General features: G+C 49.7%; 9 protein-coding genes across 9 annotated transcripts; 5 read left to right on the top strand and 4 right to left on the bottom strand.

Moving 5' to 3' along the window:
• Positions 1–2,261: 2,261 nt before the first annotated feature.
• On the top strand, positions 2,262–3,510 carry ABOM_005123 (fatty acid alpha-hydroxylase; the record flags this gene model as incomplete). The annotated part of the gene is made up of 3 exons (XM_022532252.1): positions 2,262–2,992; positions 3,049–3,297; positions 3,357–3,510. 3 exons carry the CDS (start codon positions 2,262–2,264, stop codon positions 3,508–3,510), a joined length of 1,134 nt encoding a protein of 377 aa, XP_022390441.1.
• Positions 3,511–4,235: 725 nt separating this feature from the next.
• Positions 4,236–6,104, top strand: ABOM_005122 (putative RNA splicing factor (Pad-1); the record flags this gene model as incomplete). Its single annotated transcript, XM_022532251.1, has 4 exons — positions 4,236–4,891; positions 4,943–5,251; positions 5,310–5,789; positions 5,846–6,104. 4 exons carry the CDS (start codon positions 4,236–4,238, stop codon positions 6,102–6,104), a joined length of 1,704 nt encoding a protein of 567 aa, XP_022390442.1.
• A 512-nt stretch (positions 6,105–6,616) lies between these two features.
• Positions 6,617–7,647, bottom strand: ABOM_005121 (glutathione S-transferase family protein; the record flags this gene model as incomplete). The annotated part of the gene is made up of 3 exons (XM_022532250.1): positions 6,617–6,719; positions 6,812–7,143; positions 7,270–7,647. The coding sequence occupies 3 exons, from the start codon at positions 7,645–7,647 to the stop codon at positions 6,617–6,619; spliced, it is 813 nt and encodes a 270-aa protein (XP_022390443.1).
• A 462-nt stretch (positions 7,648–8,109) lies between these two features.
• Positions 8,110–12,027, bottom strand: ptcA (type 2C protein phosphatase PTC6; the record flags this gene model as incomplete). Its single annotated transcript, XM_022532249.1, has 4 exons — positions 8,110–9,749; positions 9,884–9,996; positions 10,593–11,103; positions 11,157–12,027. 4 exons carry the CDS (start codon positions 12,025–12,027, stop codon positions 8,110–8,112), a joined length of 3,135 nt encoding a protein of 1,044 aa, XP_022390444.1.
• A 1,414-nt stretch (positions 12,028–13,441) lies between these two features.
• Positions 13,442–14,468, top strand: ABOM_005119 (CDP-diacylglycerol--inositol 3-phosphatidyltransferase; the record flags this gene model as incomplete). The annotated part of the gene is made up of 3 exons (XM_022532248.1): positions 13,442–13,607; positions 13,682–14,058; positions 14,112–14,468. 3 exons carry the CDS (start codon positions 13,442–13,444, stop codon positions 14,466–14,468), a joined length of 900 nt encoding a protein of 299 aa, XP_022390405.1.
• Positions 14,469–15,232: 764 nt separating this feature from the next.
• On the top strand, positions 15,233–16,669 carry leu2A (3-isopropylmalate dehydrogenase LEU2; the record flags this gene model as incomplete). Its single annotated transcript, XM_022532247.1, has 6 exons — positions 15,233–15,283; positions 15,347–15,367; positions 15,460–15,525; positions 15,594–15,689; positions 15,751–16,378; positions 16,437–16,669. The coding sequence occupies 6 exons, from the start codon at positions 15,233–15,235 to the stop codon at positions 16,667–16,669; spliced, it is 1,095 nt and encodes a 364-aa protein (XP_022390404.1).
• Positions 16,670–17,038: 369 nt separating this feature from the next.
• On the bottom strand, positions 17,039–20,475 carry ABOM_005117 (phosphatidylserine decarboxylase; the record flags this gene model as incomplete). The annotated part of the gene is made up of 4 exons (XM_022532246.1): positions 17,039–17,874; positions 17,991–18,291; positions 18,884–19,347; positions 19,398–20,475. 4 exons carry the CDS (start codon positions 20,473–20,475, stop codon positions 17,039–17,041), a joined length of 2,679 nt encoding a protein of 892 aa, XP_022390397.1.
• A 619-nt stretch (positions 20,476–21,094) lies between these two features.
• ABOM_005116 (uncharacterized protein) lies at positions 21,095–23,048 on the top strand (the record flags this gene model as incomplete). Its single annotated transcript, XM_022532245.1, has 2 exons — positions 21,095–21,376; positions 21,450–23,048. The coding sequence occupies 2 exons, from the start codon at positions 21,095–21,097 to the stop codon at positions 23,046–23,048; spliced, it is 1,881 nt and encodes a 626-aa protein (XP_022390396.1).
• A 262-nt stretch (positions 23,049–23,310) lies between these two features.
• On the bottom strand, positions 23,311–24,525 carry ABOM_005115 (phosphoglycerate mutase family protein; the record flags this gene model as incomplete). Its single annotated transcript, XM_022532244.1, has 4 exons — positions 23,311–23,419; positions 23,476–24,045; positions 24,106–24,385; positions 24,486–24,525. 4 exons carry the CDS (start codon positions 24,523–24,525, stop codon positions 23,311–23,313), a joined length of 999 nt encoding a protein of 332 aa, XP_022390399.1.
• Between the last annotated feature and the right edge of the window lie 2,970 nt (positions 24,526–27,495).

Below are 27,495 nucleotides of genomic sequence, written 5' to 3'. Positions count from 1 at the left end.
TGATTCTCCAACCAGATTATTGTAATCACAATACCATCGGTTTGTGGCCTCCCCATATTAAGGGGTAAAGAACGGTTAAGATTCCCATCTATCCGGTACAACTTTCCTCTAAGCCATACTAAGCCGTACCATCATTTACACTAAGGCCGAAACAGGAGAACGGGCTGAGAGACCGCTTATGCACTAATCTCAATTTTGTCCGAAAACTCCCTTGACCGCCTACCACATGGACTCTAGTCGGGAACTTGTCCTTCGGAAGGAGTGCTCCGCAGTCGGCCTCTTAACCCTAAAGTCCCCATATCGCTAGACCAGGTTTAGCATATGGGAAGGTTTTAAGTCGTACCATTTCCAGTACGAAAGAGAAACAAGTTAACGCCCTTTAAGTTCTTCCGGGCCCAGATGAACCGCGGTACAGGCGGAGGGGAAAATTCAACACGACGAATGGTAATCGAAAGAGAAATGAGGCTGAGAAGGACCGTCTCAATATAACCACAAACCTCAATCAGCTACCCTAAGGCAAAGCTGAATCCTGATTCGGATTCTGAAAAACGTCTATCTATTCAGCCAGCCCCGCTGGAGGTCCGGCCGAAGGTAAAAACGGTCTTGTTGGATTCGCTGCCCTCGGCGGAGAGCGACCGATAGTGTCTGGTATTAAGCCTTAATTCACAGCCAGAACGTTGGGTGTCTTCAATATAATCAACCAGGATCCATGGATCTTCCACTGAGTGGAAGCTATGCTCTCTAGCCTTATATAGTAGTAAAAGGTTACATGTCAACCCTTGCCCATGACGGCTTGAATATTGGTAAATCCCCACCCCATGCGTGAGGGAACGCAAGGATCTGGACTCGGTCCTCAAGATGATATTGTCCATGCAGTTCCGATCGAATGCACGGTAATTAAGCAGATGCACTGGGCACATCTATACCCAGTTAACAATTCTTCAAGAAAGGATTAGAAAAGCCTCGCACAGCCTCGAGGGCGTTCGTTCTGGGCCTTAATCGCCATCTCTTGTCTCTGTTTACTTTTGCCTGCATGTTGATAGGTCCTCGAGTCTTCATACTCCTACTAGTAGGTACATACGAAAGAGGTATGGAACACTGCCGTACTGCCAAGGTACTAAACTCCACTAGCGCTCTGTATTGGCCAAATGCAAATCAGTTTATATCAAGGAACCAGACCACAGGTTAACGGCACCCCCTAGCCATCAACCGCTGAAAATCCGTTAGATTACCCAAGCCCCTATGAGGCTCCCTATGACAAGTCGCCAAAATCCTTTCAGTTGACAAGTTAGGCGCTTGGACAACCATGCAGGAAATGATCTATGCTTAATCTAGACCCAGAGCTTATGCTTGCTTTTGCTGAATTCTATACTCCGTTCAATATGGCTGAAAGTGCTGTACATGTATCTCCTCTACTCCGACACTACTCCTGGTTTTTGCCGCTCATTAGACCTTTTTTTCTTCTTATTCTTCAGAATGCACCTGATCTCAACTGAGGCTGTGCCTGTGAAATCAGTGTATAGATTATTACATACGCCGTATAATTCTAAATTATAACCCATCGGGCTGGTGTCCCTTAAAAACTCGAGGCATGCGATCCGTAGGATTAGCCGTACCACAACGACGTAAGCGTAGCTACATCTACATTCAGGGGACAAAATGTACACTGCTTCACGTACCCACTCATCTATTTGGCATACAACGAAGCCTTTTCTATCGCATCTCATTACTGTGTAGAAACTCTAATCGTCTTTTTTGGGCTGCTGACTAACCTTCTGGCCAGGGGTCACCTTCTCCGAAAGGCTAGCGTCAAACTTGGTCCATCCTCGGCATAAGCATGTTCAAGAAAGAAGATGACTTTGAATCTTCCTATCGCCTCCGCTTTTTGCTGTTCATATGTGTTTATAAATCTATGAATACTACCCTTTAAACATCATTCATTTTCGTGGGTGATTGGCAACATCGCAAATTGTTTTTAGCCGAGTTGCGCAGACGAATATTATTCCTTAATTTTTTTTTTTTTTTTTTTTATCCTCTTTCCCTTCGGTGCCCCTTCCTCTACCCGTCGGAGCCACCGGACCCGCGACCCTGGATATTATTTTGAAGCTCACGCCACTCCTTTCCGATTACCCATTACGTTTTTTAGGTGTGGTGTGATCTGTCCAACTACATCTCTCGAATTTCCACGCTTATATCTCATCCCTCCTACTGTTCCCTACAAATATTGGCATCCATATCTGGGCGTTTACCGTTTGACAGCCATGCCTGGAAGGACTCTGCCAACGTTTACCTCCACCGAGGTCAAGTCTCACAATAATGCCAAATCTTGCTATGTGACTCTAGGATCCAGAGTGTACGACATTACCTCTTTTGTCGATGATCATCCTGGTGGCGGTGATTTGATCCTCGAGTATGCTGGGAAAGATGTCGAAGAAATTCTGCGCGATGCTGTCTCTCACGAACACTCGGAAGCAGCCTACGACATTCTAGAGGACAGTCTGATTGGTTTCATTGCCTCTGATTCGACTGGCAAAGGTGAAAGCATAGATGGCGCTAAGACAAATGGCGTAGGAGGAACATCGGGCCCAGTATATGCCGCAACTGGAATGTCCCGCGAAGAAGATCTATCTATTGAGACAGACTACTCCAAGGATTATAAGATGCACAAATTCTTAGATCTCAACAAGCCTCTCCTTATGCAGCTCTGGAACGGTGGCTTCAGCAAAGAGTTCTACTTACAACAGATCCACCGTCCGCGCCATTACAAAGGAGGAGAATCGGCTCCTCTCTTTGGAAACTTCCTGGAGCCACTGAGCAAGACTGCGTGGTACGTGGTTCCCATGATATGGCTGCCACCTGTTACCTACGGTACCGTGCTCGGGTTTGCTGGGCTGGGGAATGCGTCTACTGCAGCTGCCTATTGGACTAGTGGCCTTTTCCTGTGGACTTTGATCGAATACCTTCTGCATAGATTCCTGTTCCATCTTGACCGGTATGGCCCCCAGCTCCTCTTCTAGTCCTGTATTTTCCTAAGCTAAGTTTATCTAGATATCTTCCTGATAACCGGGTTGGCTTGACCCTCCATTTCCTGTTACACGGCATTCATCACTATCTACCTATGGACAAATACCGACTTGTGATGCCACCAACGCTGTTTGTTGTCCTCGCTACACCGTTTTGGAAGCTGGCGCATACTGTCTTCTTCTATGATTGGTACGCCGCCTTAACAGTATTTTGTGGCGGTGTATTCGGTTATATATGTTATGACTTGACCCATTATTTCCTCCATCATCGCAAGTGAGTCACATTCGAACTTCGGGTTTTGTGAAAATGTCATTGACCATATTGTACTGCAGTCTTCCACTCTACTATAAGGGGCTCAAGAAGTACCACCTTCAACATCATTTTGCCGACTTCGACAATGGTTTCGGTGTCACCAGCCGGTTTTGGGACCGTATTTTCGGTACTGAGCTTGAAACACCGGCACCTAAGGATGTGAAGACACAGTGAACGTAATCACATAAGGGTTTGCATTCATCACAAATCTCCTAAGTACGAAGTCATGCTGTGGCTGATTGCGGGCCAGTCTTTTATTCATGTTGGTTTCTGAACACATAGGATTTCGAACGCTTAGTTTTTGTTCTACCCTACTTTACTTCATGTACAGTGAATTCGGTCAACTGTTATTGCAGGGCCTTGATTCCTCCCATGCGCATAGTATGATCGTGGTCTTCAGCAAGGCCATTTTGTCAAATAGTGTTTATACGATTGTATATGATGATAACACCTAATATATAATACATTTACCATCAGCAGCATGCTTACTGGAACATAAGATTAAATACCCGTGCTTGTGGCGATATTTCCATGGTTCATTCAGAAAATTGTTCGGAGGCAGTAAATGCCAAGAGGCTCCACGTGATGTAGGCCGCTTTTCATTTCCACCCAACCTTGCCTGTTATCTCGTACCACTTCTATGAACTGTTGACCCTCAATAACTAACCCCTTTTCTCTTGAAAATTTATCATATTCTACAACGATTAGATCGTTTATTTAGGAGCAGGGACGCTCTATCTGGAACTAGGCTGTGAAACAGAAGGGTTCGCTCAAGTCAAGCCTGATCTGCCGTCACCATCTAACCAAGTCAAAAGTGACCTTAATCCATCCCGCACGATCTTCCTTTTCTCCTTTCCATTCAGCTTCATCCAGGGGAGAGTTATCAACATATCGTCAATATGTCAGGTCTCGATGTCGAGGCTCTACTTGAGTCTACAGCCGCCGCAGCGCCACAAGATGCACGACAGTCTCAGGAACGCGATGACCGCTCCAAAGCCGATAGTAGTGACCGCCGGGACCGCGACCGCTCACGAGACAAGGATCGTAGACGCCGGGACCGCAGCCGGGACCGACGTCGTGATGCCGATGGAGATGAAGACATGAAGAGTCCGAGAAGCGAACATGGCAGTGCTAACGGAAGCCATAGAAGCAGAAAGAGGAGCAGGAGCCGCGAGAGTGATCGCCGTCGATCTCGACGTGAACGCTATGGTGATGACTACCGATCTGGTGGTGACTATTACCGCGGAGGCGGGCGGGCCCGCACTCGATCTCGATCCCCTAATGATGACCGCTATTACCGCCCTTCAGGCCGTTCCCGTCGGGACGAGAGGGATGAAGACCGACGCTCTCGCCGTGAGCGAGACACACGCAGACGTAGCCCGAGTCGTGAAAGAACCCCAGAGCTCAACGAGGATGAGCGCGACAGACGTACCATCTTTGTACAACAGCTTGCGGCACGTCTGAGAACAAAGGAACTGGTTGCTTTCTTTGAGAAAGTTGGACCGGTTAAAGAAGCTCAGATTGTCAAGGATCGCGTTAGTGGTCGGTCTAAAGGGTGAGTATTCAATTTTCCATTGGGTATGTCGGTGATCTAACAATTGTTTAGTGTCGGTTATGTCGAATTTAAGAACGAAGATTCCGTTGCTCCTGCTATTCAGCTTACAGGACAGAAGCTTCTAGGAATTCCAATTATCGCACAGTTAACTGAAGCGGAAAAGAATCGTCAGGCTCGCAACCCGGACGCCAGCAGTGGCAATAATCACGCAGCTCCATTTCACAGGTTGTACGTGGGTAACATCCATTTCAGCATCACTGAAAATGACCTCCAGAATGTTTTTGAGCCGTTTGGCGAGCTCGAGTTTGTCCAGCTTCAGAAGGATGAAACCGGTAGAAGCAGAGGTTATGGCTTTGTCCAGTAAGTGTCAGCCCTCGCTTCTTTTGTGATGCCATTGTTGTTAACTGGTATCTTCTAGATTCCGTGATCCCAATCAAGCTCGGGAGGCACTAGAAAAGATGAACGGGTTTGACCTTGCTGGTCGAGCAATCCGCGTTGGCCTTGGCAACGATAAGTTCACCCCTGACTCGAGTGCTCAACGATTGCAGAGCCAAGGTGCAAACCAACAGAATTTCCAGGGCTCTTCATTCTCGGGCCATGGAGGCCGTGGTATCCAGGCCGGTGGTACTAGCAACTTCGACCGTGCTGGCGGCCGAGATTCTGAAAAAGGGGCCGGTGCTAGTGCTTTGGATGATACGGATGTTGCTGGTGTAAACTTCAACAACTATAGTAGGGACGCATTGATGAGGAAACTCGCAAGAACAGATGAACCCTCAGAGTCGTCCGCCGACGATAAGCAGAAGGTGCTTCGGCCTAAAACAGAAACCAAGCCATTGCCTGTCAACGTCAACATGGCGAGTCGGTGTGTTATGCTTCGTAATATGTTTGATCCTGGCGAGTAAGTCTATCCCTATAAATCTCTTTGCAAGCCATGGATATTAACACTTTATACAGGGAAGAAGGTGAAAGCTGGATTAAAGAGCTAGAGGATGACGTCCGCGCTGAGTGCGAAGAAAAATATGGCCATGTTGTTCACATTGCACTAGATCCTAACTCGCAAGGCGATATCTACCTGAAGTTCGACCGCGTCCAGGGTGGTGAAAACGCCATCAAAGGCTTGAATGGACGATTTTTCGGCGGCAAACAGATCACTGCGCAACCCGTTGTCGACGCTGTTTACAGCAGTTTGTTCTCTCGAACCAAGGCGATTTAGTGCTCAATTTGTCAATGCCTACGAAAGCTTACATCTTAGTAGGTATTTCATCTAATAGCGTGATATTAGGTGCGATTATTTGTGACGGAACCACCGTCTAACTCCGAACCATTTAAACTTGCTTCGACATGGTGCTTGGCTTTGATGACACTACCCCTGGTAGGTGCCATTTTTTGACATATTGCTTTTTATGGGCCAGAAGGCTTGTTTTGCAATGATTTGTTTATAGGTATTTGTACAGTGCATTAGCGCAATGAAACCTTTGTAGTTTTCCGGTATCTAGGTCTTCTCATTCACTGAGACTCCCCCAGGTATGCACTTTGATATGTGCCATTAAGCCAGCTAAATGTGTGATGAATCACTTGGGATATCGGCCCGGTCTGTGTCAGTATTCATGCCATGGCAACCCTCCGTTCGCCACGAGGTCTATGCTTGACCCGAAAGACACTGCTGCTTGATTCCCCATCACCTGCATGATGGAAGTCTTAAAGCATTCGATGTCGACCTTGCCTTCACGCCCAAAGCGCGTAGTCAGGGAAGTATTTATCATGAATCCGCCGAGCATAATCCACCACCGCTGGGTATCCCCGAACAACCTTCTGCGTATTTGGGGCCCTATATCCAACGTAACAGCATCAGCAACGCATCACAAGTCCTAGAAACATGAAATAGAGAGAGAGAGAGAGAGAGAGAGAGACAGAACATACGCATAACAAACCAATCCAGAAACAATAAACCCAAAAAGCGTCGCATCAGCCTCAGTCGGTTCCTCACCACCTGAAACCCAGAACGGACCCTGTCCTCCCCGTTCTCCATGCCGCGATCTCGCCTCGACAAGCGTACCATTGATCCGCTCCCAGATCTCCCCCCTCAAGGACCCGATCTCCTCCGTCGAGAAGAGCATCGTCCCCTGACCGGTAAGAGTACGCGTGACTTTGCTGTAGGCCAGAAGACCTATCACGACCCGGACAGGCCAGGGAAATGCAGCCAGAACCACATCTCGCATGGTATAGTAGTTCAGCACCCATTTTTCGTATGACTGGTTCCAGAATCAGTACACATTGTCATTGTCTCCGCATGTTCAGCTCTTCAAAAGATTTCCATCCACCATGGGTGGACCCATCCAGAAAGAGTAATGATATAAATAAGTAGACACGATACGCACGTTATACCAATACAACTTATCCTCCAACAACGCCTTCAATCCCATATCCTGGAGCTTCTGCGAGCCCGAGAGATTCGCGTTGAGATCCTTCGTTAACCCCTTCTCAATAAATGTCTTTGTGATCATGGTCGAATCGCCCATAACGACCGGCGAAGCTGGTTTGCTTCCATCTTCGTAAAGGGTCTCTGCCGGGATGGAGATGTAGGGCACTTTGCCTCGGGGCGCGTTGCGTATAGAGCCTGCTTCCACGCGGTAGGGTATGCCGGCGAAGCGCAGGCGGACTTCCAGTTTGATTACGAATGGGGACCAGCTGTAGGTTCCTGTGCCTGGGAGGCCGCGGTAGAGGGTTAGGGGTGTTGAGTCTGAGGTTGAGGTCATTTTGGTTTGTCGAGGTATATGTGATGGGAGTTGGGTTTCTTTTTTATTTCTTCTGAGGGAGATGGGATATTAGGGCTGTGTATACTGGGGGGGGGGCTGGGGACAAGCTACTCGTGTTTGTGTTTTTATATACTTTGCGTTGTCAGGCTTGGGTCGGGTTTTGCGGCGCTTTCAAAGCCGATATGGCTTGGGGGCTATGTTCTGACCGAAGGTATCGAGCCATGACGTGGCGGTCAGCACGAATCAGATCCTCATAGCGTCTTCCTTGCATTTTGATCTGCTCCATTTTAGGCTGCATTAGGTTGAGACGGACACAAATCAACACGGCGATGTATTGTGAATGTGGGATATATATATATGTACAGTGTAACCAGAGGGCCAAAGCTCATCAAAGTAAAAAAAAAGTAAAAATAAGAACAATATGTACATATCCTCAAGTTAACATTAAGTTCTTCCTCACGGTCATCGCCGTGACCGACGCGGATCAGTCGCTTCTTGTCGGCGCCATTCCCGAGATTCCTTCGTTCCCATGCTTCCCAAACCGCCTTCAAGTCGTCGTTCCCAACCACCCAGTCGGACGACAAGACAGGTAGCATTGTCTCCCTCCTTTGTCACTTCGTTCGCAAAGTTGACCACATCCCGCGACCCCTGCTCGGGAGTCCTGGCCTCCTTGACGATGTCAACGACTTCTTGGTCACTGAGCGTTCCACTGATACCATCAGACATCAGGACCAAAAATGAGTACTCTGCAGGTGCCATCTCAATCCTTCGAAGCTCTGGCTCGGCTGATACGCCAATCCGTTTCGACTGAACATCACCAAAGGCTCGCGTGTTGGCCAATCCACTCATGCGCTCTTCTCCAAACGAGTCGGTCACGAAAGTAGTGGCATATCGTCGTAAGCGACTCGCTTCAATCGGTGACGACGGATGATGGTCGGAAGTCAGCGGGATGGCATCGCCTGTCTCTGTAGAGCATAATAGTATCCGTGTGTCGCCGACATGAGACACCAACAGACTAGACGGGCTAGACGGATGCCAGAAAGGGGTAGGCGTTGGGGTAGATATGAGCGCGACGCTCGCCGTGCTACCTCCCTTGAATCGTCTTACTCCCCCGATGTGTAGAGACGGTGTACGATCACGGCCGTAGAGGATATTGTCCTGATATAAAGGATGACCCACATTCTCCAATTCATCGCTTTGTTTCGCCGCTTGTGCCGACACAAATTCCAGATCGGTGCAGAGGAAGGCGTATTCGAGGACCTCTTCGATGGTAACACCTTCAGGTAGGTTGGACAGTGCCTTTGGCTCCCCGCGGGCACCTCTTCCAATATGTGAGAAGTGAGGAGGCATAAATCTCTTGAAGTACCCTCCGACTAGGGCTCGCCAATCTCGAACGAGGTGTTTTTCTAGTTCCCCGATTCGTTGCGAGTTGGCGTCTTGCAGAATAGGCAAATCTCCAGTAGACGGCTCTGTGTCCTTAGAATAATGGCCATCCCGGTTTTTCTTCAGACTGGACTGGAGCTCGAACGTCGCTGCCGAATCCTGTATGTACTCATGAAGAGTGTGCTGTAGAAACGTGCTACATTCGTTTCCCCCGTGGCCATCGAATACTGCGAAATAGAAAACCTGTGGATCGCCACTAGCAGTCTCCGCCCCTTGACTCTCGCGGGGTGCAGGGGATCCATTGGCACCCGATCGTTTGATCGTCAGGGACGCAGGGGGACGCTTCGCAAATGCAGGAATATCGATCACGCCAGCTTGATATGTATCTTCATTTTCCGGGCGAGTTCCACGGGAAGTTGATGCGCCGAAGTGGTGTTTCGCGCTGCGAAGAGGGATGCGGACGACAGTCGTCTCCCGGGCGACCAGCGGCTGGAAGGAGGCTGGAGGGTGAGATGACTCTCCGGTATGAGGAACGGAGGCGGAGCGAGGAAGTTTGTAGAAAGAGTTTACTGGCGCTCGGGGATCTGGATGAAGCGAGGAAGATGGTAAATGCGTAACAAAGTAGTCGTGAAATTCAGGCCTCTTGGTTGCCCGGTTGTCGTTAGTTACAGAATTCGCGGGATTGGACGTGTAGCAACGCTTTGGTAGAATCAGAGAAACTAAGAAGCAGATGTGTGTTAGTCAACATTCGTCGGAGCTCATGAGTGAGCCAGATCCAGCGACGCGATCCCCAGCATGGACATCTCGGAGATAAGCCCTAGAGATGTTTGTGCAAGGGTTAAGGTATACATACTGCGACGATCAGCCAGAGTCCGGACCTGGACTGTGACCCGCTTCGCAGGAGTGAGATTCATGAAGGTCGAGGCATTGACGGATTGAAGATAGGGGGGAAAGGTGAATTCACGTCTGAGAGTAGGGAGTATGTAAAAACGCTGAGAAGGGCTTTATCGGGAAACCGCGGGGATTGATGATTTTGCGGCCCGAGCGCAATTGCGACGGAGAAATGCAACGGCAATTTCTTAGATGCAATCCTTCTTATCTTCCTTATCCACCGTGCTCCTAACTTACCCCATGGAGAAATCTTACTTATCGCACTCTCTGAAGGGTCGGATCAACAGCAATGTGTGGCATGTTATTCTTGGGGCCGAAAGTCGCCCGGACTATGATTTTGCCTCTGATACTTTTCAACAACTTCCCCGGGGATCCTTGAAATGCTCTCATGGACTCCACCATAACGCCATCGCACTTTTCAACAACCAATCCCTCCCCCCCACATCCTGACGTGCAACTATTGACATCATCACAATGCTGAAAGCCTAAACCGCTTTGTCCAATTCATTCATTCAGTGTTCTCAACCAACGGGCCATTTCCTCTCTCTCCTAAGCCATTGCCATCTTCACATCTGTAATACTCCGTTTTCTCTCATTTCCCATGCAGCACAAGATATGGTGAAACTACCAAAAAAATTTAAAATTTGGCAAGGTCACGGACGGCAACTCACTTAGCATGCATCTCACTCTCACTGATAAGCTGAGTATAGCGTCTTGGGGGAGGACGCAACAGTACCTTCGCTAGGCCTACCAGCCTGATGTCAGCAGGGCTCGTGGAATTATCATTGATACTAATGGTTGGGGTGACGCCCAGACGAACAAGGATGTTGTCCTGCTTCAGTCTCTGGGGGTCCCCGCCCATAAATTGATCACAATTGACCATTGTACCGGGCTCGAAAATGTCGTTCACCGCAGGAAACGTGAAACTATATTCGAAGGGTAATGAATATAGATCTATTGCGAGCGTCTGTGCCTCGGTTAAGATGTCCTGAAGATCCATCCAGACCACCTGATACTGGTTCAAGGGGTCATGAGTAAGGGGGCCTATGAGCAGCCACAACTTTTCCATATGAGAGTGGATGTTGTGTTTATTAAATTCGGAAAATCTCGGCTTCTTTACTATGGCCTGGATATGGTGTGCTATCGTGATGAGCAGCGAATGGCGGACCACCGCAGGGGTATCTATATCATATGATTAGTCTCTGCAAAGAAGAGCTGATGGCTACTCAACATACCTATGGTTAAGTATTCCTGTATCTGTTTGATTTCCCTATCCATGTAAGCGTCGAACCCCTTGACGACTGTCGGCTGCAAGATATTGTGAACGAGGTAGAAGTTAATTCCTTTCGCAACCACACAGAGCCTAGTGCATGGATTTCCTAGCAAAGTTGACGCATGGATCTTATCCGAGATACCCATGACATATCCCTTAACCTGCGGGTTCAAGTGGCTGTCAAATTGAATGCTAGGAAAGTTGGTATACATGTGGCCAAACGTCTGCGTTTTTGAGAAAAGGCTCTGAAGTCTAGTCGAGATCACCCGAATGACTGTTTCAGTATCGAATGGAGAGCCTAGAGAACAAATGCTCATCGGAAAACTACTCCTCCTGCGGCTAATAGACGTCTTGGAGTTCTCGTCCAGACGCTTTAGTTTGTCCCGTGGAGTGCTAGCAGACATGTCAAACGCAGGAGGAGGGAGTGCGAGGACACTTGGGAAGGAAGGGCTGGCTGATGGGGGAGTGCTTGAACGCGGAGACCTTACGGTAGGGCGCTGTTGAGTGGGAGTGAGAGGAAATATTGGCATGGGGATAGTGGACTGCCGAATGCAAATCCTCTTGGGGTCTGCAATGGCTTTGCTCTGGTTGCTGATTGTGATCTTCTGTTTCTGGACCAAGTCTTGCAGCTCAATAATTTTGACACGCTGTCGGCTGATCGTCTCAATATCCTGTGCACTGTATTCACGGCAGCGGTTGAGGGCCGCTTCAACTTCTTCCAGCCTTTCCTGAGTTGCTTTTATGCAGGTCTGGAGCGGTTGAATCACATCAGCATGGGCCAGTCCTTGCAGGCTACTCGAATCAGGAGTATAATAGAGTTTTTCGATTGCCATCTGAGCTGAAGTCCGCCAGATCTCGAAAGCACGGCGGCAGGTAGATGGAAAACAGACCGCGACGGAGGATATTTTGGCTTAAATTAAGTCTGGAACTATGAGAGACAAGAATCAAGATAGACTAAGAGAGAGGATAATTTAAAAACACAGAAGACAATACCTATACCAATCCGTGTAAGAACCATTATCGGAATGATCAAAGCAATACAAATAACATAACTAAGACTATATTCTGTTGGATGGGACACGAAGTGGGGCTTCAACACAAACCCATGGGGTTGTAGTGAATGGATTCACTGTGTCATTCCGAGCAGCTCACGGGCTCAGAGTAATAAAGAGAATGGTTTTATAGATCGGTGACTCAGGCTCAGGCTCAGGCTAGAACCACAAACGGGCAAGTTTTGGTTTGTTTCTATGTAGTGCTTTGGCTGCCTTCAGCAGCAAACAGGCAACATACGTACTAACAAACATAATTCTGAGCTACTCTGGGGGATGACCGCATTGGGAGACCTTCGCTCCTTTTTCGTTTGGAACCCGAAAGCTTTGACCCCACGAACCAATTCCGAGACTCCCGCTCGAAAAGTCCTCCCTGAACTAGTTGGTTACTACGTGCTCCGTACTACTACCAACGTACTTAATACCAGGGTTGATCAAACTGTGGACAATCAACCCTTTTTTTTTCTCTTCTTTTTTTTTCCTTTTCATTGTTGAAAAAGTGACCGTCCTCCGTTCATGAATCCGGTCGCAATCCATCTATAAGATAGTCTACCCATCCATCTACCGGCGTGGAGGGATTTCCAGAGCGTAAGTACCGCACGAGAGTGAACTACGTCCTGCGAGCTAGTCTAGTTACTAGTAGCCGGGGGCTTATCAACCTTATCGCCAAAACGACACACATGGCCAATTTGGAAATCTTTCTCCGGAGATCTCCTGATCAACTAACACTCCGACCTCGAGCTGATAGACTACTGCCAATATCTCCCACGAGCTTTCCTCGGCATTGCCGCATTCGCCTCAACCGCTAAATCCTCTGGCTCTGTACCCTTCCCCCGCCCGGGGTCGAGACGCGTTGTTAAACTTGCGTAGATTAGGTACGTGTTCTTGCAGAGTTCTCCCTATTCTCCATAACCATATCGCCCATTGTACCTCTCTTCCTACAGGGGTGCTATACAACATGTATAGCTTTGACTAACGCATGACTCCTCTGAATCGTTTACAGATTGTCGTATACTTTCAACCCACAAACACCCAGTATCGCCGGCTTCCTCCATAATACACCCCGGTTGTCCCTCCCGTTTTAGCCTTCGCGCCGCCGTGGTTTTCTAGCTTCAGTGCTTCCGAAATCCGTGTAAGACTATTTATCGCTGGGGATCGCCCCGTTGACCAATCCGTCACAGTGTACAGCGAATCAACAATGGCTGCCCGCACAAGAAGACAACAGGCTGCTTTGGCCGCTCAGTCGGATAGCAATGAGTCGCCGGCTGGCAATGGTACCGTTGAAAATTCACCAAAGAAGACCAGAACGTCGGGCAAGAAGGAAGTGAAGGAGAATGTATATTTGTTTGCCCCTAACCTTATTGGTAAGGAGCTTCTTCCCGTCTCGTCAATCTTCCACGATGTTCCGAACGGACGCTTACCGGTGGCGTGGGATTAGGATATCTACGGGTGGTTTTGACAATGGCTTCGTTGTACTACATGCCGCTGCATCCGCGAACGTGCTCCCTTCTTTATAGCGTGTCTTGCTTGCTGGATGCGCTAGACGGATATGCAGCACGCTACTTCAACCAGTCCACCACCTTCGGCGCGGTTCTGGATATGGTGACGGACCGCTGCACAACTGCGTGTTTACTGGTGTTCCTGAGCTCGGCGTGGCCTCGCTGGTCTATTATCTTTCAGAGTCTGATTGCCTTGGATATGGCCAGCCATTACATGCACATGTACGCTACCCTCAGCATGGGCGGGTCTGGCCAAAGTCACAAGAAGATCGATTCTAGCAGGAGCTGGATCCTGTATCAATACTACAACAGCAGGGTGAGCTATACCTAGCCATATGAGTAGCCCCCATAAACTGACCATGCCTACAGACCGTTCTCTTCATCTGCTGTGCTCTTAACGAGCTTTTCTTCATTGGCCTATACCTTCTTTCGTTCTCGTCTCCTATTCTGTCTCCATCCCTTCTCCAACCCGTGTCAGGCTCTGGATCCGACGCTGCGCAGCCGATCTCGACTGACTCGTTCGCCAGCCCATGGAGCGCTGGCGCGCTGGAGATGGCTAGGGCCAACAAGATTGACAGCACCTGGCCTTGGATTATCACTGGAATCTCGGCACCCGTGATGGCTCTAAAGCAGATCATCAACGTGGTACAGCTTATCAAAGCTAGCAACTGGCTGGTTGAAGGTGACATTGCCAACCGCAAGGCGCTGCGAGGTAACAAAAACTAGGTCTCTGGCGCAGCTGTCGGGTACCTGGCAGCTAGTGACACTACGGCTCTTTCTCATATAATCTGGGAAATATTGCTACCGCTAGGGCCTGATTCATATCTTTATACTTGCATGGCTTTGGTGCCTGGTTACTTCTTTGGGGCTAAGGAAAGCTCCCCCGGTTCTTTGTCTCTTCTTCTCCTTTATCACCTGGTTCCCTTTCTATGATGCCTTTTGCGGAAGATATGTCTCGGTTGGGAGGAAATTATGGATTTATAGGTCTGTGCAGACCATTGTGGGCCAAACCCATTTCGAATGACTTATAATTGCTTCGACTGTTGTCTTAATTACGGACTACCTATTTGCAACCCCCCCCCCTCCCTTTTTCTTTTGCTTTTCGTCTTCATTTCTTTCTGTCTCTTTATAAACTTCATTGTTTCTGTTTTCCTTTCTCTCAGATTGTCTCTGACATGTTTTAAAGATTTTAATCTGGTACTGTGTATTAGTGGACATACAATTGCTTTCCATGAATGGTTGCAATGATCCGGAAATAATACCAAAATAACAAAAGACACCGCCCTTAGTAATTAGCTTGTTTCTACTAGCGTTGCAGTTGCATGAGCCGGCGGTTAATCACGGGGAAGTCCGACTGCGGCTCCGGTGTCGGCGCGCGGGGTGACTCGAGATCCACCCCTCATGGCCATATAACTCTCGGTGCTTTCTGTCTTTGAGCTTGGTTTTCCCGTCAGTGTTATAGTTCATTGTACTCAGGCAACTGCTTCATAATGTCTTCTTACAACATCGTTGTCTTTGGTGGAGACCACTGTGGTCCGGAGGTGAGCCACTGAATATCAGTCATGTACACTTCTCAACGTCCGTTTACTGACCATCATTTATAGGTCACCGCAGAGGCCATCAAGGTAAGCATTTTTGACCACACAATTAGACCTCTCGGGGGACTTGAGAAAAAATGACCTAGCATATACTAACCATGAAATTTGTCGATGGCCAGATCCTCCGTGCTGTTGAGAAGAATCGTGATGTCACTTTCAACCTGCAGGACCACTTGCTGGGTGGGGTACGTTTGCACTTTAGGTCCTCTGGGATACTCTCTGGTATTAGCATATGGCTTACTGAATATCATAGGCATCAATTGATGCCACAGGATCTCCCTTGACCGACGAAGCCTTGAACGCAGCTAAGAACGCCGATGCCGTTCTCCTGGGTGCCATCGGTGGACCGGTATGGCACACTTTCAACGATTCAAATGCGGCCCAAACAAGATAACCTAATGTGAGACTAGAAATGGGGCACTGGCGCCGTCCGCCCTGAACAGGGTATCCTGAAGCTCCGTAAAGAAATGGGCACCTTCGGCAACCTGCGCCCCTGCAACTTCGCCGCACCCTCCCTCGTCGAGAGCTCTCCCCTCCGCGCCGACGTCTGCCGTGGTGTCAACTTCAACATCATCCGTGAACTGACTGGCGGTATCTACTTCGGTGAGCGCAAGGAAGACGACGGCAGTGGATACGCAATGGACACGGAGCCGTACTCGCGCGCTGAGATCGAGCGCATCATCCGTCTGGCCGGTCACCTTGCCCTGCAGCACGATCCCCCTCTTCCTGTGTGGAGTTTGGACAAGGCCAACGTCCTGGCCACTAGCCGTTTGTGGCGTAAGGTTGTTACCGAGGTTATGGCCAAGGAGTTCCCCCAGTTGAAGATCGAGCATCAGCTTATCGACTCCGCTGCTATGATCATGGTCAAGAACCCCCGCCAGCTGAACGGTATTGTTGTTACCAGCAACCTGTTCGGTGATATCATCAGTGATGAGGCTAGCGTTATTCCTGGATCTCTGGGTTTGCTTCCCAGTGCTAGCTTGAGTGGCATCCCTGATGGAAAGAGCAAGGTTAACGGTATCTATGAGCCTATTCACGGTATGTCTTAGGCCCCGCGTTGCTTTCCTGCCTTGAGTATATACTGACGTGAAGAAAGGCTCTGCCCCTGACATTGCCGGAAAGGGCATTGTCAACCCTGTCGCTGCTATTCTCTCCGTCGCTATGATGATGCAGTACTCTTTCGGCCTGTTTGCCGAAGCCCGCGCTATTGAGCAGGCTGTCAGCAACGTTATCGAGTCCGGTGTCCGCACTGGTGACATCGGCGGTAAGGCCACCACCGTCGAGGTTGGTGATGCTGTTGCTGCCGAGTTGGAGAAGCTTTTGAAGTAAGCGAGACCAAATAATAGGAGATAGAGGGATGAATGGGGAAAAGTACAACTTTAGGCTACATGCCCAATGAGATATGACCTTCTGGATAAGTTATATAGATGACAAATATTTGAATTAATGCGCTTTTGATTCCCAGACCCTCGATGCTCCATGAAAATAATTTGTATAACGTATAATGCTGAGTTTATTGTCCTCCAATGCACGATTGAACCGACACAATGATAGATGGGTATCTAAACAACCGGAACTCCGAATACCAACCTAGCCTTGATGCTCCTCATGCCCATGATTCATACCTATATATGAGGCCACCACCCACAAAACACCAGGGCCTGCAAAAGTCCACAGCAGCAATGCACTTCTCGTCCCCTACCGAATGACAGGCTCCCCCATCCAATCTGGCTCTTCTAAACCAGCAACCTTTTCCGGGTCCGCATCCCCGTGAATACCACGCCCATCCATCCCATCGTCCGCTGCGCCACGAAGTGACTTCCGCATACTATGCCTCCGAATCCTCCCATCAGCAGAAGCAGACGGCGCATTGCCAATCCGCCGACGCTCGTCATCCCGCGCGAAGACCTGGAACCCGCGCACATGGGTATCCTTACCATTCTGATGATTCTCCATCACACGCATCTGAATAACCATCGCCTTAAGCACACTTCCCGCGTACGGATCATCCTCGTCGTCTTCGATGGCAGTCTCCTCATCGTCGTCTTCATACGCAGCCAGGTTGAACTCCGCCGGATTCTCCGTATCCGAAAACATGTAGTCCGGCCACGCAGAGGACTTCCCCATCCCGCCTTTCCGCGCCCGATTCCGCCGCTTCGTCCGCACCCATCCTCCGTCCCGTCCGCCCACGCCTTCTAACGGTACGTCGACCCACCCGCACGGCGTTTCGTCTTCCCATGTCGCAAACTCGACGAGATCATTCCCGCCCATGCCAGCGAGAAACGTCATCTTCGTGGGTGTGTAACTCTCATCCAGATCAAAGTCGAGGTACACGCGGATTTTGACCACTGCGACGAGCTTGAAGAAGTGCAGGGTGAGCGTGTGCGGCTGCGGGCCGTCGGACTGCCAGTACTGTGTCGGCGACGGGTGTCGTAAGGCTGCAACACCACAGCCGGGTTTATGGGTTGAGACAGTCCATGAGGCGAGAGAGGAGATTTCGCGGAGGTTGCTGGGGAGCGGGGACGGTGATCTTGCTGTGGTAGGTGTTAGCTATCGTCTTTTTTTTTTTTTTTGTATGGTTGTAGTGAGTTTCTCTGCTGTAGAGTTGAGGGGGGAATCCGGTAGAGGGATTTTGGTCGTATGAGTTTACCTCGATCGTGCATGACCTCGTCGTCGTCCTCGTCTATTACCTCCAGGTCGTCCTCGACCATCCCATCCATGTCTTCTTCGGAGAGTTGGGCTTCGTGGTCTGCGTTCTCTTGGGAGTTGAAATCGTCGTGGCCATCTTCGTCTTCAAATTGACTGTCATCTTCTTCCTCGTCGTCTTCCATCATCTGTGGGCGTGGACGTCCGGCGACTCCTCGACCAAATAGGGAGAAGAGAGCCGCCTGGGCGGCGGCGGCTGGATGGGCTGGTTCGACCGGCTCGATGGGCCCCGATGAAGGATGTAGCTGGGGAATGCCTTGCGACGGTGGTGTCTGGAATTGAGATTGTGCCGCTGCATGTTGGCCTAGTCGTGATCTACTTGGGCGTGGTTGAGTGGACTCGGAGGGGGATTCTTCTGGAGCAGTGGGGTGCCGGCGGAGGAGATGGTGATGGCGAGGCATTATGCGGTGGGATATTTCGAGTTGTATGGAGGTAGTTGGTGAGATTTATGTTTGGGGACTCATTGCTTTGTTTAATTGCGGAATGTAGCTGTATTTTCGTGTTATCGAGTCTTTGATAAGCTTCATCTTTCGCGTCGCTGCTCCGCGCTATCACGTGCCATATTCCATAGTCTAAAGGATGCAGTAAAAAAAGTACATAACCTATGCTAATCTCAATGCTTTTTTCGTGGGATGCGCTTCCTGTTGAAATCGCGCTGTCTATGCTATATAGCTAAATGTTTGAAGAGTGGTATGATACAGAAGCAACCAAAAAATACAGAAAGAAAGCAGCCCCATTAATAAGATGTATAACTCCTGCTCAGACCGGGCATGATATCTCAAGTGTTGTATAGCCCAGTATTTCACTTTTCGGTGTCCACATACCCCAGTTTCTCACCGACCTTGATGCGTTGGCCCATCTCGATGGTCCAGTTCCACCCTCCTCGCGTTTTCCGTCTTGATATCCCGCGTCGAACGACTTACGGGTGCCCATTGGCGCCTCAAAGACCAGGACAATCGTACTACCTAGTTGAAATCCTCCCATCTCCTCTCCCCTCTGGAGCGGATGGCCTCTGAGAGTCCTGCTGGCGTGAAGGTAGGTTGCCTCAACGAAACCGGGATACTGCTCGCCTCGCTTAGCAGCGAGAGCCGCCGCCATATCTGCGGCAGTGTCTGTGGTGAGGCTGTTTGTGCGCAGCTCGGAGTCGAAGTTCACCTTGATAGAGCCCACATTGGTAGCACCAACGGGGGTATAACTGAAGAAACCCCAGCGCCAACGTCCCAGAAGGACAACCCGCTCGTTGAGAGTGAAGAGACCGGGAAGGTGACGCTGTAGGTATGGCGAGACAGAATACAGTTCACCTGCGAAGTGTCGACGCTCTCGACCACCCAGGGCACGGGGGAATGGAAACGGTGGTAATCGCCAGGTGCGAGGTAGATCACAACGTAGTAAAGTGCATTATTCGACTTGGGCTTCGGCGCATACCATGGAGCACCGTCACCGCGAGCCAGATCAGCCTTGACTTCGGCTTCTGCAGCAGCCTCTGATCCTGTTGAAGCGTCCAATGACGCCGAGCGCTTCCTTGCACCACCTTGGTCACCGGCGAAGAGAGTTGGTAGCGTGTAGGGAATGCCATTCATTCTGGCAAATTCCTCATCGGCTGCCATATCAGCTGCATCTTTCTGCGAAGGTTCTGTTGAGTGATCCGTGAACTTCTTGGAGTGGTCAGCATGTGAAGGCGTAGCTGCCCCCAAAAGTGCATCCAAGCTGTATGTAACCCCCTTGACCTGTTCTACCTCACCACGTTCGATCAGACCGAATTGAAGGATGCGGCCATCCGAAGGCGAGATAACCGCATGGGTGTCGGGGTCTAAGGGTCGGGCACCAGGCTTCAACCTGCGATAGAAGAAGGCCGCCAGGTTCGGGTAGGTGCGGAGATCCGGTTGTTCTACTTCATCCAAGTTGACACCAAAAACCCATGAATAGAGTTTAAATCCAGGAGCGCGAAGGAAAAGTGGAAGCTCCAGCTCATTAAAGCGGCCCCATAGCCGGGAGATTGCTTTTAGTGGCAGGGTCGACATGATCTGAACCTGCCATGGCCCACTTGGCCTGATCCTATGTCGTGGAGGGGGGTTTGTAATCTCATCTTCCGCTTCCCTTTCTCGGCGTTCCTGTTCGGCTCTTTGCGACTTGTAAAAATGGAGGATACCCAGGAGACCAATGCCGAGTCCTATTGGGATCGGATACCATTCCACCTTCGTGTTTCGGAGCGCAAACCGAAGTCGGGATCCGAAGCCCTTCGGCGCTGGGTTCTCCTGGTTGTTTTGGTTTTGATATTGTTTCCATGATTTCGAAAATTGTCTAGCACCGGCTTTACGTCCAGCAGACGTCCTCAAGGCCACCATCTTCACCAATCCAGCATTCTCCCCGAGACGGGAGTCTCCAAAGTTCCGGCGAAGCACAGAACGGCTGGTAAGGTACAGTGTCATAATGCTGCTTAATCCATAATTAACGCCCCTGGTAGGGAGTAGTAGCCGCCAGCACGAAACACTGAAGTTCCTAGACGTCAGTGAGCAACAGAAGGAGGCCGAGGTCTTTCCCCCTCAAATCTCGTGCTTTTGCATCATGCTGCAGATCGTTTTCACCGCCCGGCAGAATGGGCCGTCTTAGAAACCGTTTCAACGGTATCGTGCTTCGGTGCTTTCTCCTCCACTTCTGCAGCGCAGAGACATGTTCTGAATCTGTTCTCTTATATTTTTTTTTTGATTTCAGCGTGATTGTTATTACCAGGACAACCTATATGTGCCTGTCATCCATGGTGGAGGCCCTATAATTACGTGCTGACCCCTGCCCGCCGGCGGAAAAGGCCACCATTGTGACTCGGGCCACCTTTATATGCACCTTATCAGGGGACTATACCACGTCGACAGTCAACTAGCCCCGTTGTCAATTTCCCCTCTTCCGCATGACTTCCTCTTGAATAATACCTCACCTTCTAGATTTGTCTAATACCAATTTAAATCTTCGGGGATTCTCGAGCCCGACCTTGCGCTTGTAAGCGCGTGAGCAATTACTTCATGTTATGGTTTCATCTACATTGTGACCAAGATGACGTCCAGTTCTGCCCCATCAGACAACTCAATGTCGAATTCAAACGTGACCGGTGGAACACAAGGGTTTATTCTGCATGTGCTGTGCCCGTCGCTTCCTCCTCCTAATCGCTTTACATTCAATGATCTGGCACCTTCCATTACTATCGCTGGCCTGAAGGCGCGAATATCCCAATCGATTCCCAATAGGCCATCCTCGGAGACTCAAAGATTAATATACCGTGGAAAGCCCATCTCAAATGATGACTGGACTTTGCAAAAGGTGTTGGAGCCTGTAAATGTGAGTGTCGCGATGACCCTTTGTTTTGGTTGGCATGTCCGGGAGTAGTTGTTTAACTAGATCTGTCTATTAGGGCGCTGAATACTCCATGCATCTTGTTCTTCCACCAGCTCCTCTACCACATCATGTGGCGACTTCCCCCAGACCTTCGCCATCACCACAGTACCAAGCACCCGCCGGCATGCCAGACCATCTTTTTGCGCCCAGCCGATCTGCTCCGCCATACCCAATGCAACATGGACAAGAGGTGAGATACCGAGGATCCATGGGTCCTAGTGAAGCCGATATTGGGCTAGCTCTGCGACGTAATATCGAAAACATTCGCCGCCAAATCGAACTGCGGGAGCGAGGGGGCTCGCCCTTACCAGATCAGCAAGGAACCGAACATACCCAACAATTTCCTTGGCAGCGTATGACACCATTACAATCTTCAACGACCACGTCAACGTCAACGTCAACAATGTCGTCCCATCCATCAGACCTGAGTGCTAGTTTATCTCAGGATACTACACTCCGTCTGCACATACTACGACCGCAAATTGCGTTATGCGAAGACCAACTCAATCGAGGCATCGCGCCTCCTATGGACCAAGTGATTCGCATTCGGTCACAATTATTCGATATTCTTGATGATCAGTATAGAAATCCTTTATCTCAACGCGACGGCTCTATAGAAGCCTTGCTCACTCGGGTCTTCAACATCTACACCCGCGCAGATCAGCTCCGCGTAAGCCAGTCTAGGGTCACTGCATCCATGCAGCACAACACACTTGATAGTTCTGGGAGTAGTGGTCATGAACAGGCCCCCCTATATCTTCTTTCATCGCCAAATGGATACCAGGCTTTAGTTACCTCTCCTGGTGCAGCGAGGTCAGTTGAATCCTCGCTAAGCGCATTTCGCGCGACGCATACGTCACAGGCAATACCTACCCACGCCACAGGCCACCCACCCCAAGCGCATCCCAACCCGAACGCTGCTATGATGGAGAATGCCGTCCGTCAAGCAGTCCTTAATCAAAGACTGGGCAATAACGAGCCAGTAGGGCTCGCCCGGAGCATACGACGCATTTGGTTGTTCGTTCGACTGTACTTCTTTTGCTATATGTTCAGCGAGCCCGGCACTTGGTCGCGGGTCCTGTTGGTGACCTTGGCTGTCATTATATCTCTCCTGTCGGAAACCAGTGTCCCGCGCCAATTGTACGGGATGATTGTTTCTCCAATTCAACGACACCTTGAAGGACTGATACACTTTTCCACCGATGAACACGTGCCACCGCGTCCTCAGGGCACAGATGCCACGGGTAGCTCGGGAAATGCACATCAGCCTGGAGATAACCGAGCTGCCACCCCAGCAGGAATACGCCATAGCCTTCGAAGAGTAGAGCGGTCTTTAGCACTATTTATCGCCAGTCTAGTACCGGGAGTTGGGGAGAGGCATGTCGAGGTGCGCAATGCAGCCGAGGCCGCTCGAAATGCAGAGCGCGCACGAGAAGAAGAAGAGGAGCGCCGTAGACAGGAAGAGGCGAGCAACGGCGAGCGGGTGACTGAGCAGGAGCAGCAGGATCATGAAGAAACCTCAACTTCCCGTCCAGAGTCGTCTGTAACCAACCCCGCCAGTGAAAACGGACTTCATGCGTCAATACCCCGTGGAGATGAACAAGATGCAAGGTAATCACCCCCATCGCTTCATCTATCTATTCCCATTATCTGTTGCGTTAGTGTTGTACATAGCTGGCGTTAAAGTAGCGTTGGAATTAGCGTAGATCCTTACGGGCGGATTTAAAACATGGTGATATGAATCTTCTTGCGATTAGACACGCTCGAGAATCTATGTTCTGGTATATAGTCTATTATGCGTATTTATTAGTCCCTTTTAAATGGGCCTACAACATGCACAGAACAGATAGGTCACTAATCATGGATTAAGGTCGGGATCACAGTTTCGTGCCTGGCCTCTCCGTGGACGTATCTTGACTCGACGTAGGCAAAGCTGAAGAAGGGGCCATAGGACCGGTATCAAATGACTCTTCCCCGTTGAAGTGCCTGTAATGGGAAATAGTGTTAGTATTGCCAATCAAACCCCGGAGGAAAAAACTTACCACCCCCTCTCAGCGCCTCCGCTCAAAAAGCTACAGTCCCCATTTAAAACACAGTCCCATCCCCCACTGACACCCTTCCCACCTTGCCAAACGGGCACAGCCGTCCCAGGTCGAATAACTCTCGTTCCTGACGCCAGCTCCCGTTGCTCTGCGCTACTATCGCCAGCGGGCGTCGTCCCCCTCCGAACAAACGTACTTAGACCCGCCGTAAACACATTAAAGTCCTCTTCATCAGCGTCCTCCGGCATGTTTCCTGTCAAAACCCGCCCCATAGCAATCAACGGAGCTGCATGCGCACAAATCAGTATCGCCTTACTGGTGCGTTCCGACGGCGGCAGGGATGCCTCCAAGGCATTGATTTCTGCATCAACATCCGCAATGATCCCCGCCAATGCTGTAGCTACCCTGTCGTGAAGCTGGGCAATTGTCTCGCCGCGGGTAGAAGGCAAGAGATGTGGGTTATAGTTGGCTTCAGGGTCCGAGGCAAGGAGTGTTGGGAAATGGGTCTTGAGAGTAGCAGGAGATACAGGGGAAGGATGATCAAAGAAAGAGGTTGGACCGAACCACTCTCTATCAGCATACATTAGCTTGACCAGCACTGAGGAGGCTAACAGCAGTAAGATCAATTACCCGACTCCGTTTTCGATCCTCACATCCAGGTCCGCATTCCGGTCTATACCTGTTTCGCTAGAGGGGGCGGAATTATATCTCTCTTTCAGGGCCTCGACAGATGGTTGAATCGTCTGCAGACACCGATAGAACGGGCTCGAGTATATCCGGAAGGGTTTCGGCGAGAACTCGGGGCTGACGAGGTGCTCTGCCAGCTCGAGCGATTGGCGCACACCGTGCGAAGTTAGGGTTGGGTCTGCGGGGTTGCCGGTCGGGGTTGGGAATTGAGACTTGTATTCGCCTGTCTTATAGTCGATTGTCCAGTTTAGACGATGCTGTTGTTTGGTCTTTCTTAGTTCCTTGTGTTGTTTGGTGGGGGCGGGGTAGAGATGGAGGTATACCTACGCCATGTCGGGTTAGATATATGGTGTCCAGGGGCATTGTGAAATGGTGTATGATCAATGCTGCCGGTGCAATATCTTTGAGGAAATCTCTCGAATGAGCCTAGTATATGGTAGAAATGTACAAGAAGATGAGGGTTGCGGGGAAGAGATAAAGAGGCAGAGAATGCGGAGACAAAATACCTCGGCTTAGATCTATCAAACGACACTAGCACGGATAGGGAATAGAGTCAACAAGTGACCCTGGCCAATATTCATTCCAAGCGGCTGATCTCCTATCGATAAGGATTTCGTGCCCTAACAACCCAGGACTTTAGCATGGACGCTGCGTAAATTCATTCTACCATTTCTTTTATACAAGGAATACACAATTCAGTCGTAAATTAAGGAGGTAAATACAAAGGGGTATTATTGGCTTCCATGCAAATGATGTTCTCAAGCCACTTGAAAATGCCCAATAAATTCGCAGTCATGGATCTAACAGTCTGCAGCATCACGAAAAACCCCCCACCGTTATGCATTTAATCTTCTTCAATGTTGCACGAGCCAAGCCCCATGTCCTCCCCAAGGTCTTGAGAACGCCCATAATGAACTTTACTTGATTCCCAACCCTTGTCATGACTACCCGGGTGACGTGCGGCACAGGCAGAAAGCTGCACGAGGATACTGAATACAATACAGCAGATAAAGAAAGGAGAATGCTTCCTGACACTGGGTGGATAAGAGGCAAGACTGTCAAGGCTTTTTGGATGTCGAGATGGCCTTTAGGGCGTGCGTCTGTTGGCTTGGAATTGGCAGAAGGAATTTCTCTCAGATCACTAGATACAGGGTTACTAGGGTATATCAAAGTTACCTCCTTCGATGCATCATGGTTGTAAGTGAAAGTTCCCTTGTGAGATACGGATGGTTTCAAATAAACAGAAGATGATGCGATGGCCCAGCCGACAAGGCTGTCCGTTTCGATCTGAAGACGCTGATATTTTATTGCTTTTCATCTATGAATATACTGGTGGTCCGGAGGCCCGGGGCCATGCTATTCAAAGGGTCTGTGATAGGGTGTAGATTTCACGGTAGCGATGCTGTAGCTATTTGGAGTAGGAGACCAAGGCTTTGCGAGCAGATATGCACCGTCAATATGACTTGTAGTCTTAGCGTCTCCGAAGGTGCTTCGAATGTTTATAGCAATACTGGAAGCGGTATACAGAAGGTGTTAGCCGTGAAGTTGTTACATAAGTTACACCATGCCCAATAGGACAGCCACATGGGTGTAGTCAATAGGCATAAGTCCATATCTTTTTGGTTTTGCTCGACCATGAATAGTCTTGAATCCGGAACCGGCCTTACTTTTGGACGTTATTCTGAGATACAAGCACTATCACTATACTCTACCTTCTATATGTTGGCGAATGGCCCCATGATAACAATTCATACACACATCCTAACCTTCAGTTTGTCCCCCCTCACAATCTCCTCTTCCTTCTGCAGAAGCTCCTCCACATCCCAATTTACTAAGATATACCGGGCAGCTAACCACTCCCGTCTTTTCTCAGTAAGAAATACCAAAGTATCTGCGCACAGCTCTGGCGTTTCTGTCAATGCCTTATGTATCTGTTCAGGAAGCCGCTTTCCCATGTCCGTTGGCACCCCACCAGGGTGCACAGCAAAAGTCAGAATACCGTCCGGTCCATGATCCACGTCCAAAAATTCTGTAAAACGAAGAACGGCGAGCTTGCTGCTCTGGTAAGCCGAAGCACCAGGCGATGTTAAATGTGCCGCAATGCTGCCCAAGTTTACAACGGTCTTGTCTCCGCCTTTGCCCAGCATCTGCGGAAGAAATGCCCAGGTGACTAAGTATGGCCCAAGTACATTGACTGACCATGTTTTCTGCCATTCGGATGGGTCACTTTCGGCGATCTTGGCGCGTTTTTCAAGGTACCCGGCGTTGTTAACAAGAATGTCCAGACGGGGGAACGAGGAGGCAATCGAGGCGGCCGCTGCTGATGCGCTCTCTGCATCGGTCACATCTAGTGTAACAGGTACTACCTGGGGAGCTGGTTTTCCTGCTTCCTCTGCGGCCTGAGTGAGAAGTGGTACAAGCGATGAGAGATCTGTACGAGCGCCGATTCCGATCCCAGCACAGCCGGCTTTTGCATATGATAACGCAGTCGCCCGCCCAATGCCTTTGGATGCGCCTGTTATGAAGACATAATTTCCACTTAGGTCATATTTACGCGGATCAATAGCTGGCTAGGTGTCGGTGTGACGGGTCGGGGTGAAGTAGACCCCTGAGCTTGATGTCAGCATTGCGCTTATAGGGCTTCAGATTCGAGGTCAAGGGGAACCTCAATGTTACCTGTATGCAATCCGTCACTCATCGTGCACGATTTGTATACTGAAAAAGAAATACAAGACTGACACGATACCGCTGTTTAGGCCGAGGGAAGCGGAGCGAGAGGCGAAGAGTGGGGTGGAAGTCGTTATAAAGGCGACTAGTCGCAAGTTGTAAGTGCCCACGAGATTATTAATTCTATCGACAGTCCACCTTTAGTTGTTTCCCACATTATTTGGGCTGAATAGGATCAACAGTTAGCTCCGACCGTTTCTCCGAGACGGTACTCATGGATAACATCATTGCCGAGTCCCCAATCTCTAGGACTACGCCTATGCCCGGCAGTCCCCACAAGGACCACACGTTTGCATTTTCAGAACAATCGGCGATGCCATGCACAGCCCGATGGCGCTTTGCACTTGGTTTCAAAGAACGTCATCTGGGAAGGTCATCTGGGAAAACCGTCCGAACGAAATGTTCTACATCATTCCATAGCTCCTCTGGATTCTCCATGGCAGCAAAATGACCACCTTGAACGTGAGAATGGTACCATACCAAGTCACCCAGCGTCGCTGCCCACTTCCTGGGAAGGCCGTTAATATCAAACGGGAAACGGCTATAGCCTAATGGCTTTGGAACAAAAGGGATCACGTTGTCGGGCACGTCCAGGCTGGATAGTTG

This window comes from Aspergillus bombycis (genome assembly GCF_001792695.1).
Source record: "Aspergillus bombycis strain NRRL26010 chromosome Unknown contig00029, whole genome shotgun sequence".
Classification (NCBI taxonomy): domain Eukaryota; kingdom Fungi; phylum Ascomycota; class Eurotiomycetes; order Eurotiales; family Aspergillaceae; genus Aspergillus; species Aspergillus bombycis.
The sequence above is the reverse complement of the archived record's forward strand: the minus strand, read 5'-3'. Positions and strand labels throughout refer to the sequence as shown.